Source organism: Armigeres subalbatus, chromosome 3 (genome assembly GCF_024139115.2).
Source record: "Armigeres subalbatus isolate Guangzhou_Male chromosome 3, GZ_Asu_2, whole genome shotgun sequence".
NCBI classification, from domain to species: Eukaryota; Metazoa; Arthropoda; class Insecta; order Diptera; family Culicidae; genus Armigeres; species Armigeres subalbatus.
The window spans coordinates 307,629,769-307,645,554 of NC_085141.1; the positions used below are offsets into that span (position 1 = coordinate 307,629,769).

Below are 15,786 nucleotides of genomic sequence, written 5' to 3' on the forward strand. Positions count from 1 at the left end.
CGTTACTGTGAAGGAAGCGTCGGTGTCTTACAACATTCCGCATGAAACACTGCGGCGCCGTGCAAGTGAAGAATTGTGTTTCCATACCGAAAAATTCTCAGTCGTTTTAGCACTGTTTTCCCTCCGGAACCGATATGCGGCACCTAGTCTACCAGCTTGCGGTCAAAAACAATTTGCCAAACAACTACTGCAAGGAGACGGAGCTTGCGGGGGTAGATTGGCTAAATGGATACATGAGGCGTCATCCTGAGTTGTCCCTGCGTGCACCAGAGAAAACGTCGATCGCCAGAGCTAGGTGCTTCAAAAACCAACGGTGGAGCAGTTCTTCAAAATGCTAATGGGTGAAACTAATTTCTTCCCTCATCAAATTTACAACATGGGCGGAAATAACAACCGTAAGTTGGTTTTAAAATCGCAAATAGTTCATCTTACAGTAGTAATTTTTTTAAGTTCAATCGCTCGTGATGAAGATTCTTGACAAAATAGAATTGACTTACGTCGGCGGTGAGGATTCTCATCACTGCTGTTATTTGCATGTCTGCGACCGGACATTATGTGCCCCCGATGATGATCAATCCACGTGTTCGTACGAAGGACAACCTGAAAGGCGGATACTATTGTTTCGAGCTCACCCTAGTGGCTGGATGCAAGCAGATCTTTTTGTGGACTAGTTTAAGCACTTCATCCAACATACCAAACCTACAAAGGAAGACCCCGTGCTACTAATTCTCGATGGACACGCGTGAGAGCTACTAACAAATTCGGAAGATCGACCAAGGAAATTGGGGCCCTCCTTAGCCGTGCGGTAAGACGCGCGGCTACAAAGCAAGACCATGCTGAGGGTGGCTGGGTTCGATACCCGGTGTCGGTCTAGGCAATTTTCGGATTGGAAATTGTCTCAACTTCCCTGGGCATAAAAGTATCATCGTGCTAGCCTCATGATATACGAATGCAAAAATGGTAACCTGGCTTAGAAACCTCGCAGTTAATAACTGTGGGAGTGCTTAATGAACACTAAGCTGCGAGGCGGCTTTGTCCCAGTGTGGGGATGTAATGCCAATAAGAAGAAGAAGAAGAGACCAAGGAAATTGGAGCACATGAATCTTAGTGTATCTGAAGGATAGATAAATGCATCACAAACATATCAGGATAAGAATTCGGATTGTGAATTCTTTGGGTTTGATAAGATATACATGAACCGATGTTTATGAAGCAACCTCCGAAAATCGACCTGCGGGAAAAAGTTGTGATAGATGAAAACATTCAAGACTGTGAACCGAAGGTGAGTTTTTGACCCAGTGATATCATGCCTTTGCCCCAGCAAATTCAACGATCCGTTCAAAAACGAGGTAGACAACCCGAAAAAGCAGCAGTTCTTACTAGCGACCATTTCGTGAGCGCTCTTCGATTAAAAAAGTCGAAGAAAGAGGATATTTCCGTGACCATTACTCGTTGGCTTACCGTTAATAATATTAAGTTTCAATGAAATAGGCAAATTGCTGGAGAGTGTCCGAGTCGATTGATATATAAATCTTCAAAACTCATCGAAAGACAAAAGCAATGTTCGAAATCTTCCCTTTCAGCGTAACGCTCTCGATTTCCAAAAATCTAAATGACACCCAGTATAGTAAAGAAAGACGTAAGTCCTACGTCAAAAAGGAAGTGTCAGACCCAAAGAAAACATTTGAAACTAACTGAATGCTACAAAAACTTAACTAAAATCAGCATAGACTTTGAGATATTGGCGGTTTGTCATAAGTGACCCATCTTGCCTCGTCATACCTTATATTTTTGTATTTCTACTTCTAGAGGTTTCAGTTTATCGTAAGCCAAGTGGCACATTGCGTCAAAGTATAACCGAAAGGATGCCGAAATACTTTGCTGAAGAACCTACGTTTCTGGAACTTTCACGAAAAAAGTTATAACGCTTCGAAGATTGACTGAATCAAACCATATGCGAAAAATCGACAACAAGGAAGATGAGCAATTGTCTGTGAAATCATGATCTTTTTTCGAGATTTCAATTTTGTATTTTTTAATTTCACTGAAATTTTGCATATATATTCTTCGTGATCAAAACACATAATTTGCATAATTGGTTCGCCATTTTGACTCTAGCCTTCGATTCCTATACTATTGGCCAAGGATAGGCTAGACTTCCTTTTCATCGTAATTTTGTAATTTTCAAATTTATTTCTTATATTTGTCTATCACTTGTCTATCCTGATTATTCAATATTGAATATACCAAACATTAGTAAGGTTGAAAGATTCGGATTTTATTTTTTCTAAGTAAAGAATTATTTCTCCACTATCTTATACCATGAACAAGGTCAACCACTACTCCATTACTAGCATTTATTAACAAACATCAATGACTCTGTAAATTTTGATTCTAGATTGATAGAATCGATAAACATTCGAAAACGACTGAAAATAAAAAAAATCGATTTATTTTATCTTATAACTGTTGTATCTCAGAAACGGTAGCACTCAGAAAAAAACTACCATATAGGTACCTTTTCCATTGGAAATTTAACGTACTTTCATAAAATCAGGTCGATAAAAACGTAAAAAAAATATTTCGACCATTTTTGAAAAACCAACTAATTTTAAAAACTTATAACTTTTTTGTCCATCATTTCTCCATTATGGCTCATAGTGAAAAAAAATACATATATTATCTGGTAACATATAAAAAAATAAAAAATATTGAAAATTTTGTTTTTGAGAAAATCGTTTTTTAAGTTTTATTTTCAATGAGTATACGCGGTGTATATTTTTTTCGGTTTTATGACACTAACCCGAATGTCACTGCCCCGAATGTCACTAGCCCGAACGCCAGTACCCCGAAAGGTCACTACCCCGAATATTCAACTACCCCAAATGACCACTACACCGAATACCCCACTACCCAGATAGGCCATTACCCCGAAAATCATAAACACCCAGGTTTTTTCCACACGGTTTGGTTTTAGTCGTTTAAGACCTTCAGCGTCAATGAAACAATGAGTTAACCCCACGAAAAAAATCACCAAAAAAACAAAGACAATTCAGGTGGTATTTAAAAAGCTGTGAAAGTTCGGGTTAACCGAGAAATTCATGGATTCCAACCGCGTAAAAAAAAACCAATTTGAATTATTACTTTTGCATATGCTAACAATTATCCTAATTTTTTAGCCGGGAGCGCCCGGGATAATGCGAAAGAGCGAATGCCAGAGACCTTGCTAGAGACAGCGGAGAGAATGAGAGCAAATCTTGCTTCACGACCTTCACGAGAAATTTGTGAAAACGTGATGTGACTTTCAGTATAAGGATTTTTTTTTCTTTTTCTTCAATACATGTTCTGTCTATGGAACTGATATGAATATTTTCAGAAACAAATAATGTTAATGCGCTAAATACAATACACGCACTTACCCGGGACAAGGCGAGAGTAAATTACCTTTTCCTTTCAAATTATGCACTTGTGGGAGTAGTAAATGTCACCTTCGAAAGCACCTGCTTGTCCGGAGTAATGCAAAAGAGTGAATACTTCCTTCTTTTAAAGCACGCATCTGCCCGGAGTAAGGTGGGAGAGTAAATAATACCCTTTAAAACACGTGCTTGCCCAGAATAAAGAGGCCCGCACATAGGATACGTTTGCGTTGCGTTTGGCACATTTCCCATGGGAAAACTGTCAAACGCAACGCAAACGAATCCTATGTGCGGGGCTCTTCATGCAAAACAGTACTTTTAAAGTACTTTTAAAGCACGCATTTGCCCAAACTAACGCGAAAGAGTAAATGACACCTTCTTTCAAAGCATCCGCTTCTCCAGAATAATGCTTCCTTCTTTGAAAACACGCATAAAGTGGGGGAATAAATGACACCTTCTTTTAAAGTACGCACTTGCCCAGAATAATGCGAACGAGTGAATGTCTCCCTTTATAAAGCACGCATTTGCCCGGAATAAGGTGAAAGAGTAAATAACTTCTTTTAAAGCACGCATTTGGCCGGGATGCGGCGAAAAAGTAAATGTTTCTTCTTTTAAACAACGCGGTAGCCCGAAGACATCAAAACGGTCGGAAAATCCGTTTTCAAGTTATTTTTTTTAATGTGTTCGAGATGTTTTTGCTTAGGCCCTTATCAAAAGCTAGACTAGAGTCAAAATGGCAAACCACCAATAATGCAAAATATGTTTTTTCATCGCAAAGATTGTATATGCAAAGTTTCAGAGAAATCTTCAGAGGAAGTTCTTCTGATTGTACGAAGTTCAAAACATAATTGTTTGAAGATATAAACAGATTCGATCCGCTTAAATAAAGATTGAAGCACTTCAGAACTACAACAATAAGCACATGTACACAAATCCGGCCAATGATATTTCGAACGATCATTCTTTCCAAAATCTTCTAATCAATCGCAAGGTATGGATTAAAACAGTTGATTAAATTCCTAAGAAGCTTTTTGTTTTGGCTATTCAATATAATTCTGCCACAGAAAGATATCTCTGTTTCGACCTTACAGTCGAAGAACTTATATCTGAACAGATATAAATAAAGCTGTTGATTAAGATAGAATAAAACTAACCTCTTTTGAAAACTGTTTGAATTATTTCTAGTGAAATAGAGTCAGAATCGTTTCGGAATCTCACGATGCATAATCATACAAAACTATGACCAGAACTTCGGAGAAATTCACGTAGAATCTCATGTATCTTCAAAATCCCTGGTACTCATAAGCCTTCCATTTAATACTTTTATAATCCTTTCTGAATCTCTAAATTTTCTCAAAATTACAAAACACTTTTTCAAAATTATAAAACTAAAAAAAATACGAGGAAAGAAAAATCAACTTTACTATCTTGCTTCTCGGTGGTAAGCTGGAAATGATTGAGTTTGTGGGGAGGATTGACAAACGATTTAGTAAATCAACCAAAATGCAAATGTTACCTACAAATATACGATCATGGGCAGTAACACTCATATCGATTTCCATTTACGGATAATGCGAAAAGGATTCTTCAATCATAGATTACACATTTATTTACCGTGGATAATCAAACATCGGACACACTCAAACATCGGACGCTTCAATTCGTATGGGAAATTTTCTGAAATATTTAATCGAAATGTTTCGTCAAGCTGGATCGGAAGGACTCATAGCTTTAGCTTCAGCAGCCAAATCTCAGCAAGAAAGTATGGGTACTGATCGTTGCACGAGACGGCACTGCGCTTCGTCAACGCTTCAAACGGAACATATTGGCGGTGCACAATGAATTGGTATGTTGGTTTGGTGAGATCGAACCATTCTAGTTGTACTGTGTTGTATATGTCAAAATCATTTTTATGCCGTTATTCGAAAAATTGTAGTGGCAATCAGGGCAACCGATTGAAGAAAAATGGGGACCCACGCTTCGGTTTGCCAATTTCATATTGATAACATTTCGTGGAAGGAGGGACGGTCTCTTCTGTCCATCTATTGGGCCTTTTTTACCAATGGTCCAATTACATTTTGTAAGAACTTATTCCAAGAAGGATCGGTATTTGTTGAAGTTTTAGAACCCTACATACACATGATCGAATAATATTTCGTGGAAGAAGTATTGTTCTAGAGTTAAAGTCAGCATTTTGTTTTTTGGTTTCAAAATCATGACGAAAACCCATGTCGTTTTTTTAAGATTCCATTTCTACTGTGCTGGCGGTGTCGCATTTGCTCAGAAAAGTTATTTCTCTATCAGACATAATGGCTAGGCTTGCCAGCAATCCTTTCTAATTCTTAAATCGATTGGTGGATTCCTTTGTTGGCCACCAGGGCAGCATTAAGGCCTTCAACTAAGAACGACATGGGACAACTATGCTTGGGACAACAGCGAATGAGTTGTGAAAATGTGATATAACTATCATCGACCCTCTTCTACATATCAGAAATAAATAGCGTGTACTTACGTCGTTTTCGTCAGACTGGGGTCGGACGTTTTGCGGCGGGTATTGCGGGTTTTCTTCTGCGATCGCTCCTTGTACGATTCGGACCGATTGACGGAAACCGGTGCCGATTTGGATTTGACGCTAAAAATCAAACAGAGAATTATAGGTATGTAACGATATAAATGGTACCACGATTGTGTAACAACTCACCTCTCTCGGAACTGATCATTGTCGACACCAGGCGCGAAGGTGTCCGGATCACCGGTGGAATTGCTAAGGTGGTCATTGTAGGAACTAACGTTACCGCCCGCGTAGCTGTTATTATGGAAGTCTTGTCTCCGGTCCGAAGGTTGTCGGGCCAGAGATATGCTGGTGGGACGATCTTTAATTGTAGGAAAAAATGTAAAAGTTATTAATACTGATGCGATTGAATTATTTCATGACAGCGGAATTCATTTCGATATGCATTTTGTCACGCGCTTGGAGTTCGAGCTGTGAGTCAGTTTCTTAACCTTCTGTTGGTAAACATTGACGTAAACGCGTCGTTTGGAAAATACTTTTCCTCACCAGGGGCGACAGGTTGTCCTCCCACTTGGCAAGTTTCTTTGAACTCTATGAATAAGAGAAAATTGCAATGGTATTACTCACTCCCTACTGTTGTGACGCGTGTGTCAATAATGTAATTCGAGCCTCCACGCCAGGGCCGGTTAAAAGTAACCATGTAAAAATAGCTTTTTTTCTGAAGCTACTTTCTATAATTGGTAGGCTAAGCATTGTTCCGATCGATTTAAGGCGCTTTTTAAAGCTTTTCGATTTTGTTTTGAGAAATTATTACAAAACGTGGTTGAATTAAATGGAAAGTACTAAACTCTTCATATGACAGTTGAAGACATTCCACTAAAGAGCTTTAATGATTTTTCTCCAAAATGTAGTTTCTACTTAAAGCTCGTACGTCATAATAATAAAATGGAAATTAAATAACGTAATTTCCATCAGAATTAAAAAAGAAATATATAATAAAAAACAAACAAAAAAAATTGCTTAAAAATGGAACCAATACCCTAAAAAAATCAGAATATATTCAAAGCAGCTAGTTCAAAAACAAAAAATTCCTTTTTGAGAATATCATAAAGAACAGCAGTTTATAAAACGCGATAATTAATAACCCTACTAACCGAGACCACCGGGAACAGACCGTTAATACCTTCATGATCCTCCCAATCGGGCGAAGTCGTCTGGTCGTCATCCAACGGAGACGACGTCGACGGCGGCAACGATTGCGGTGCCGAAATCGAGGAACGTTTCTGCTGTTGGTGCAGTTGCTGGTGAAGATTTTTCCGGGACTTGGTTTTGGCCAGTTTGTACTTTTTGTGACCAGCCATATTGCTGGTGCTAGTGGCAAACTGTGACCGGGAGTTGTTTATCTGCTTTGTTGCGCGCGATCCGGTGAGTTTGCGAACAGATGTTGTTCGTGATCGTCGTCCAATAATGGCACCACCATCGCCGGGAACGATCACAAATGATGCGATGCGCGTGTTCCGATTGGTGGGTGGCAATCGTTGTTTACAGCAGCCGGACCCGGCAAGAACGATAATTGCAGCAGCACGCGATGGGCAAGGAGGACAAGAGCGTTCGGTGCGATTCGACGCATTATTTCGAGGAAAAAAGAGCGGAAAAAGGTAATTGAGGAAAATGGTTCGGTAAATGGGGCTCGTTGAGCGCATTTCCATGTCAAATCGGTGAAATGGCGAGGAAAATTTGATTGGAATTCCTCAAGGCGTTTTATGGGATCGTTAAATATGGTTGCCAACAAGGTGATTTAAAGTCTTCTTTGGACTGTTTGTGAGAGCTGCGAGGTACAGAGCAAACCCGGAAACATACAAGTCGCATTATTACATGGTTAATAACAGCTTAGCATCAGTCATTCAATGCCGACTGGCAGAATCTAAAAAAAATTCTCAAAACTCGCAATTATAATTCCTTATAAGAAGACAGTTATTATCCGCTTCAGACAAATCAGAATTACGTCTAAGGTTCAGAATTGATATTTTTGATATAACATTCGTACTCATTGGTCAATCTGTTGAATAAGATTTTCCGCGGTTTCACGATACTGCTTATGTTCATGGTACCGACTATGGATTCCGGAGTTATTCAGGGTTCTTCGAAGGTATGTTCACGTGGTGAATTATTAAATATTTATTTAAAAATACGTAAATAAAACAATCCAAACAAGGTACCGTCGTCTGTGGTGATAATGGGTCAAATGTGAGTGAGAATGGGTCACTGTTTGGACTACATAGAATGCTTATAAAACAGATTAGATCAGGCCTGCCCAATCTTTTCAAGCAACGGGCCAATTTTCAAAATGGCCACTTGCGAGCGGGCCAGACAATATTCGGTACATTTTTTTATACATTTTCAAAATAACCAAAATAAAATACATTTTTCCCGAATGGCATTCAGTTTTACAGAATGAATAAAAAAATTTAAAAGAAAAACTAAGCACGAATTAAATCTTGTTTGAACATTTTTTTTTGTGTGCTTATTTTCTTTTTCTTTTTATGTAGAATTGTTGGCTTCTTCCAATACTCGACGCATATTGATTTCACAATCGGTGATCGAATTTCGCAAGCGAGAAAATGAAGCTCAACAATTACTTTTCACTGCTTTCATTCTTGATAAGAGTTGTTCACACAGATGTGTACTTCTAGAGAGAGAAAATATCTTACGAAAGATATGTCTTTCTGAAATTTAGATTTGAGCACGTTGCTGCATTGGAGGTCAATTATTTCCATTTGAAACATTCTAAGTACGTTATTCAAACCAGTGAACGGTGTTGAGGAACTGTGTTCTCAAAAATAAACGAATAGGTTTGAAAATTGCAGTTCGTAGGTTTCGACTGTTTTCTACCGGAATTTGAGAAATGTATCCGTTTTCGACAATCAATTGTGCCAAATTGTTTCAATTTTATTTCAATAGTTTGCATGTTGGATAATAAAGGTTCGATGTGTTGATCCTTGGTTTGCAGCTTTATGTTCATGTTATTGAGATGATTGATGACATCTACTATAAATCTCAGTAATTCATTCATTCAGGATCATGCAGCTTGGGCATTGGATTTGCTTTATCTTGTAAAAATGGTGTAATTTCATTTCGAAGAGAATAAAATCTCTCAAGCAAGGTACCACGGGATAGCCAACGAACTTCACAATAACACAGCAAATCACTTCCATTTTCCTCAACATAATTTGGAATTAGTGGTGGTTAAGTTTACTTCGCATAGGTAAAGTTGATTTTTCTAATAACTAGCGTCGCTGCATCACGAATATTGATAGTTTTTGCAAATATAATTTTTTTGGTAAAAAAATGCAATGTGCAAAGATTTATCACAGAATAACTTTTGTTTCTTATTAACAATCGTATAACAAATTGCTTTAATTTTCAAGTGTCACAACGCCTGTGTTCTTTCCCGTCATCGCCGGTGCCTCATATGTGTTTTGGCCTTAAGTTTTCCAAGAAGAGTTGAAGCTCCTTCATACGGGTTTTAACAGCTTTCCTCAGGTATATATAGTAGTTGTTACCTTTATTAAGATCAAAACTGCTAATTCCTTTGTAATCTAAAGATGATTCTCTGTCTTGGAAAGCTCTCATCAGTTTTGTTAAAATCTCATTAACAGCAAAACTGGCCCAGATTTAATTCTTATAATTAGTACTAATCTACAGAAGGAGCTTTTCGAGTCAGATAGAAAGGCTTTCAGGCCGCATATGAAGTATTTTTTCTTACACGCCGCGGGCCACAAAAAATGGAGCCAAGGGCCGCATCCGGCCCGCGGGTCGTACGTTGGGCAGCCCTGGATTAGATGTAGGTATGTGAACATACCGAGAACGGTCAAAACCGTAAACTTGTGGCTTTTATTCCGATCAATATTTTATTTTCATTTTTACAGCTTCTTTGGTATAACTTTGTTCCAGATAGCATCTAATGTGTTGTAAAACCAAAAAAATGTCTTAGACGAGTTTGGTACTTTCCATTTAATTCTACCACGTTTTGTTATCTCTCCAGATACGTATTTCTACCTCAACTGTGAGGCTTTCTTCAGTGTTTCGTACTTGAGTCGAGGCAAGTGCGAGACACTGAAGAAGGCCCCACAGTTGAGGTCGAATAAGTATCTGGAAATATAACAAAACGTGGTGGAATTAAATTGAAAATACTAAACTTGTCTTAAGCAGTTGAAGAAATTCCACTAAAAGAGCTAAAATATTTTTTCTCAAAAAACTTGGCCATTGGAGTCGCTAAGGTGTCTCCGGAATACCTATGCTATGAGTAGGGATAATTCCACTACTAGTGCAAACAACCAGCCAATCCTTTACTCTTTCCGTATGATTTTCCATCAGCAAGCGAATCATAAATATAAAATATCCGACGATTTTTGCCCCACGGTATTCCATCATGCATTTCATTTCATGAATAATAAATAACGATACCAATCGCTTCCAGAACATTCAGAGTACTCAAAATGCAAAAAAAAGTCATTTCGATGACAGATCTAGTCAGGTTTCACATTTAGCAAACTTCTTCTTCATTCATTTATTTAGTTAACATCTAAACAGATAACACTGAAACTTCTTCTTCTTCTTCTTCGTCAAATTCTCTACATTCTAACAGGAACTCGGCCTGCTTCACACCGTAGTAGGGTAAAGTGCCCAATAGTGGACCCTCAACCAATAGTGGACCCTCCAGCCATTTTTGCATTATTACTGCACAATGTCATCATTTTGCTATGAAATTCTATCGGGAGAACCTACCTTACATTCCTATGATTTGATTACATGCATTGGAAATGCTAAGGAAATTAAAATTAGATGATTTTTTACAATTCTATAAAAAATAAACACGAGAGTGTCCATTATAGGAATATTTTGGGGGGTCCATAATAGGTCCCGAAACGGGACATGAAAATCAAATGAAGTGTCGACTATAGGGAAGCAATTTCCTATTATGGGGTCTACCATAGGGCGAATTCAGTTAGACTATAAAATGTTAATTTCAACGAATAAAGTCGTGTATTTGGGTGTTTTATGTATATATCGTGAAGAGGAGATGCAGAGCTTGTGGTTAGATATCAAGCAGAGTTAATATGTTGAAAATTTTTAATCCTTATGACAGGAAGAGCAAAATTCCGCTACTAGGGGGTCCACTATTGGGCATTTTACCCTATTCTATTGGCATTCCCTCAGTTAGTAATTTTAAGCTTTTCTATGCCCGCCATTATGTGTGGCAAGTACAATGGATACACTTATGCCCAGGGTATCGAGAAAGTTTCCAACGAAAACATCCTAGACTGGACCGAGAGTCGAACTCACCATCTTCGGATTTGCAATCCTACGCCTTTACTCGCAGGGCTACAGGAGACCCCAGTATTTAACAAACTTGAATCTGATTACTATGATTTTTTCAAACCTGGATTCGACCCGAACCCTCAAATTCTATCAAACCCGAACCCCTACCCGATCGGAACTAAAAATAATTGAATTCATTGAACTCAAAACGCTTGAAAAAGCTTGAAAGGAACCTATTTTATGATCGGCTAATTTGATTCGGATATGTATTTTCATTGGTCCCTGGAATGAAAAGGATGCAACAAAACTCAACCAGTAGAGTAGAATAGGTAAGAGTGCGTGTGGGGTAAAAGTACGTTTTAGATTTTTTGAAGTAATAAAAAAAAAGATAAACTAGCAGCACTGCATCACTTTGACAGGAATTCTGACCAACTATTATCACGTGTAATTGTGAACGATATGAATAAACAACAAGGGAGATATGGAGTTTGATAGTTTTTTGGTCATTTTGCTAGAAATAATTGTATTTTCGCAACTAGAATTTTATTACCATATATACGTTCAATCAGGTGAACATTGTACCATTTCGATAACCTATCTATAGAGTACTTTATGGTGCAGAACACCAATCCGGTTGGTTTTCCAAGAAGTGAAACCCATTATGTACTTGAATAAATTTTGAGACTGTTGGGTAAAAGTACGCAGGAACGGGTGGGGCAAGAGTACGCATGTGAATCTTCAAGTTCTGATGTCAAACCCGTATCTCCGGCTGAAATAAGACTACTTCCAGAGCGTAAGGCTCGATGCCCACATAGCGTCAAAAAGACGCAGGTGTGCACCGGGAAAAAGCGGAAACGCAGCGTCACCACGCCGATGCACACCAGCGTTATTTTAACGCTGCGTGCACGTGGTGTTGAAAAACCGCTGCGTGGGCATCGGCCCTAAAGATCCACAACTAAGAAAAAAAAGGACGGAATTAAAAAAATATTACAAGTTTTAACGATAAGTTGAAGTAATTTGGTGTTAGTAAGGACTTAGCGAACAAAGCACTGAAGCGAAATTGAGGCATTCCACGGGGGTATGTCAGTCGATCCTGAGCGAACATTTCGAAAATATTTGAAACTCTGCACAGTTTTTCAATTTCATCTAAATCGTCATTTTTCGATATCAAATCTTCATATTGAGTCACGACTAACTTTTCAAAAGGGTGTATGTGAAAATGGTTCAAAAATATTTAAAAAGCTGCACAGTAAAAACGGAATGTTCGATTGTTATGATTTTTTCAGCAAAGTTAGACAACTAAATGATGATTCTTAAAAAAAATGTACACAGTAAAAAAAATATTTTTGCGTTAAAAAAATATCATTTTTGTCACAAAAACTCAAATATCTCAAAACCCTATCTTTTTTCGAACGTAATTTTTTTAGGGAAAACGGTCCATTATATTAGCTATCTACCATAAAAATTTGGTGATGATAAACTAATAAACAAAAAAGTTATGACATTTCAAACATTTCACAATTTTCACATTTAGTAAAAAAAATGTAAGTTATTTCGAGAATTGCTGTTTGATGCAGATTTTATTGTTAAGGGACGTGATTTAAACAAGTATTTTGATATTTTGATTTAATTATTCATAGCATCTATAAGAAACTTAGACACGATCCAGTGTTGTGATCAAAAGTATTGATAGTGTCATAATTTTCATTGCACGTGACTGGCGAAAAATTCTTTTAATAGTGTTGAAACCTGTTGATAATAACGTTGATAGAAACATATCAGAAATGTTATTTTTAAGACAAAAGCTGCAAAATCAAAGATTTATATACACGTGTACGTCTATAGTTTACCTGCAAAAAATATACCTCTTAGAGAATAGACTTTATGATCGGGAGGAAACGGGTATCTTCAACAACAACAAATGCATGATAGGTACATACCATGACAATGCTCACGAAAAAGCAAAAAATTACTACTACTAAGGTTGTTAAAGATCTTATAGTAATTTTTTCTTCAGTCAAACAAATGACACCAAACTAGTCAGTAAAAACTTAAAAGTGATTTTGTTTATTGAAATATTACGAACAACAACATGAGTAGCCGCTTTCTCAACTGTTGTAGGCCGTTTGATGGAAAAAGTGTTCAAGAGTTACGAAATCTCACCGAAAGCACCATAGATAAACTGAAAGCGACTGGTTATGCTCCAATGTCCACATTGAATACAAATTTACGCATTTGCACGTCCTGCCGTCTAAACGTTGACAAAGAGCAATCTGTATATCATCGGTTGAGCAGAGCGCAGGAAGTTCGAAAACGACAGCAACTGAGGAATTGCCAGATGTATCGACAACAACTGAGGAATTACCAGAAGTATTAAGTGCTGAGAGCCTTGCCACCGTACCATCAGCGAAATCTGTTTCAACAAATCAATCGGAAGATGAGTGTATCCAAAAGGTCAACATCGAACGCTTTAACGAGGGCATAGCTGGGATAAAAGTGACTCCGATTAAATGGAGTAAGATGGACTACGTTTATTACCCGGAGAAAAATACCGTGAAATAAACGAAGCTGTACGAAGAAACCTCTTCAAATTAGGACCTGATGATGTGGAAAATACAGACTACGATGAGGTAATTATAAATATGAAGGAAAGGTTCTCGAATGCAGCCACGACAAGGAAAGAAAATTATTGATTTTGTCGATGCTGCCAAGTTCGTGGTCTATTCAGGATGCCATTGATGAGTTCAAAACCAATAGAAATACAGTAAAAGAGGCAAAACAATTGAAGAATAACTGTCTTTCAACCAAAATACTAGGTCTAGTACTGCATTAACAGATGAGACAAAAGAAATAGTAGTTCAATATTTTGAAGATGATGAAGTAAGTCGAGCTATGCCTGGTCAAAAAGATTATGTATCAGTAAAAAAGATGGAAAGCGTCAAGCAATCCAAAAACGATTAATGATGACGACTTTGAAAGAAGCGTACACACGCTTCAAGGAAATTCACGATAATATTAAAATAGGTTTCTCCTCATTTGCAAGCCTTCGGCCAAGGCAATGTAAGCTTCTTTCCAATTCAGGAACACATAATGTGTGTGTGTGCACAACCCATGATAATATTAATCTTATTTTACATAGTTTGAAAAGAATCAATTTAACAAAGGATATTAAAATGTTAACTGGTAGTCTTTTGTGTGAAAATACAACATCAAATTGCTATCTACGATCTTGTTCGGATTGTCCAGATTCTTCATCATTGGAAAATAATTTATTCGCTGAGTTTGAAGAAAAATATATTGATCAGTTATCATTTGAGCAATGGGTGACCACGGATAGGTGTGACATAGAAACTATTGTAAAACCTGTAGATGAGTTTGTGTCATATTTTTGCTTGAAATTAGAAAGATTAATCCCTCACGATTTCATTAAAACAGAACAATCCAGCTTTTTAAAAAATACGAAAAATACATTACAAAATGGTGAATTTTTAGTCATTTGTGATTTTTCTGAAAATTACAGCTTTGTATTGCAAGATGAAGTGCAGTCCCATCACTGGAACGTACAACAAGCTACAATTCATCCATTCGTTATTTATTTTAATGGAAGTACGCAAATTGAACACTTAAGTTTTATTATAATTTCCGAAGATTTAAGACACGATTCAGTATCCGTAAACTTGTTCATTGAAAAATGATTAACTTTTTACGCGTTGATAAGCATAAAGAAGTCAAAAGATATATTTCATGTCTGATGGAGCAGCGTCACAGTACAAAATCGTAAGAATTTTTCGAGCCTATGTCAATTTAAATCAATGTACGGAATTGATGCAGAATGGCATTTTTTGCTACATCACATGGCAAAGGTCCTTGTGATGCTATTGGAGGAACAATAAAGCGCATGGCCACAAGAGCAAGTTTAGCCAAAGAACGTGAGCATCCAATTAAAACTGCGAAAGAACTTTTGATTGGGCAAATCGTAGAAAAGAAAAAGATTTAACCAAATTATCATTTTGTTTTACTACTACTGAAGAGTACGAAATAAAGGCTTCAGAGCTCAGCGAGCAATTTAATAACGCGAAAACGATCCAAGGAACCCAAAAATTTCACTGTTTCATTCCATTGTCGGAAAATAAAATTAAAGCAAAACTATACTCAAACTGTGCTGATAATAATTCAAAAGTGTTCGATATTTTAAAAAATTTGAATAAAAATAAATAAAAAATAAGTATTAATAAACTGTTTTCATGATATCATAACCCATACCAAAATTCAAACCCAAAACTCTTAGAGTTTCTATAACAACATTGTGTAACTGCCACATTTAATTTAATACTTAGGATAATATTAAGTCGTCTGAGTACACGCGACCGCTTACGTTAAGGTGATTATAGAATGAAGCCCGTGGTGAATTTCAAATTCACCACACGTTTATTTACATACATTTCCAAAACCCCAAATCTGGCGTAATAGTTTTCGTACAGGGCCGAAACTCAAATTATGATTGTTCAGCATAACTAAGCAAACGATCTACCATTA

General features: G+C 37.3%; 1 protein-coding gene across 6 annotated transcripts in view; it reads right to left on the reverse strand.

Annotated features, from left to right (window-relative positions):
• LOC134225187 (rho guanine nucleotide exchange factor 11) overlaps positions 1 to 15,786 on the reverse strand; it is a 421,082-nt gene that overhangs the window by 149,398 nt on the left and 255,898 nt on the right. For all 6 annotated transcript variants that reach the window (XM_062705053.1, XM_062705052.1, XM_062705057.1 and 3 more), the window contains 2 exons: positions 6,118 to 6,289; positions 5,929 to 6,048 (listed from right to left, as the gene is read on the reverse strand). In XM_062705053.1, coding sequence (XP_062561037.1) covers positions 5,929 to 6,048; positions 6,118 to 6,289 — 292 coding nt within the window. The remainder of the gene's footprint in view (positions 1 to 5,928; positions 6,049 to 6,117; positions 6,290 to 15,786) is intronic.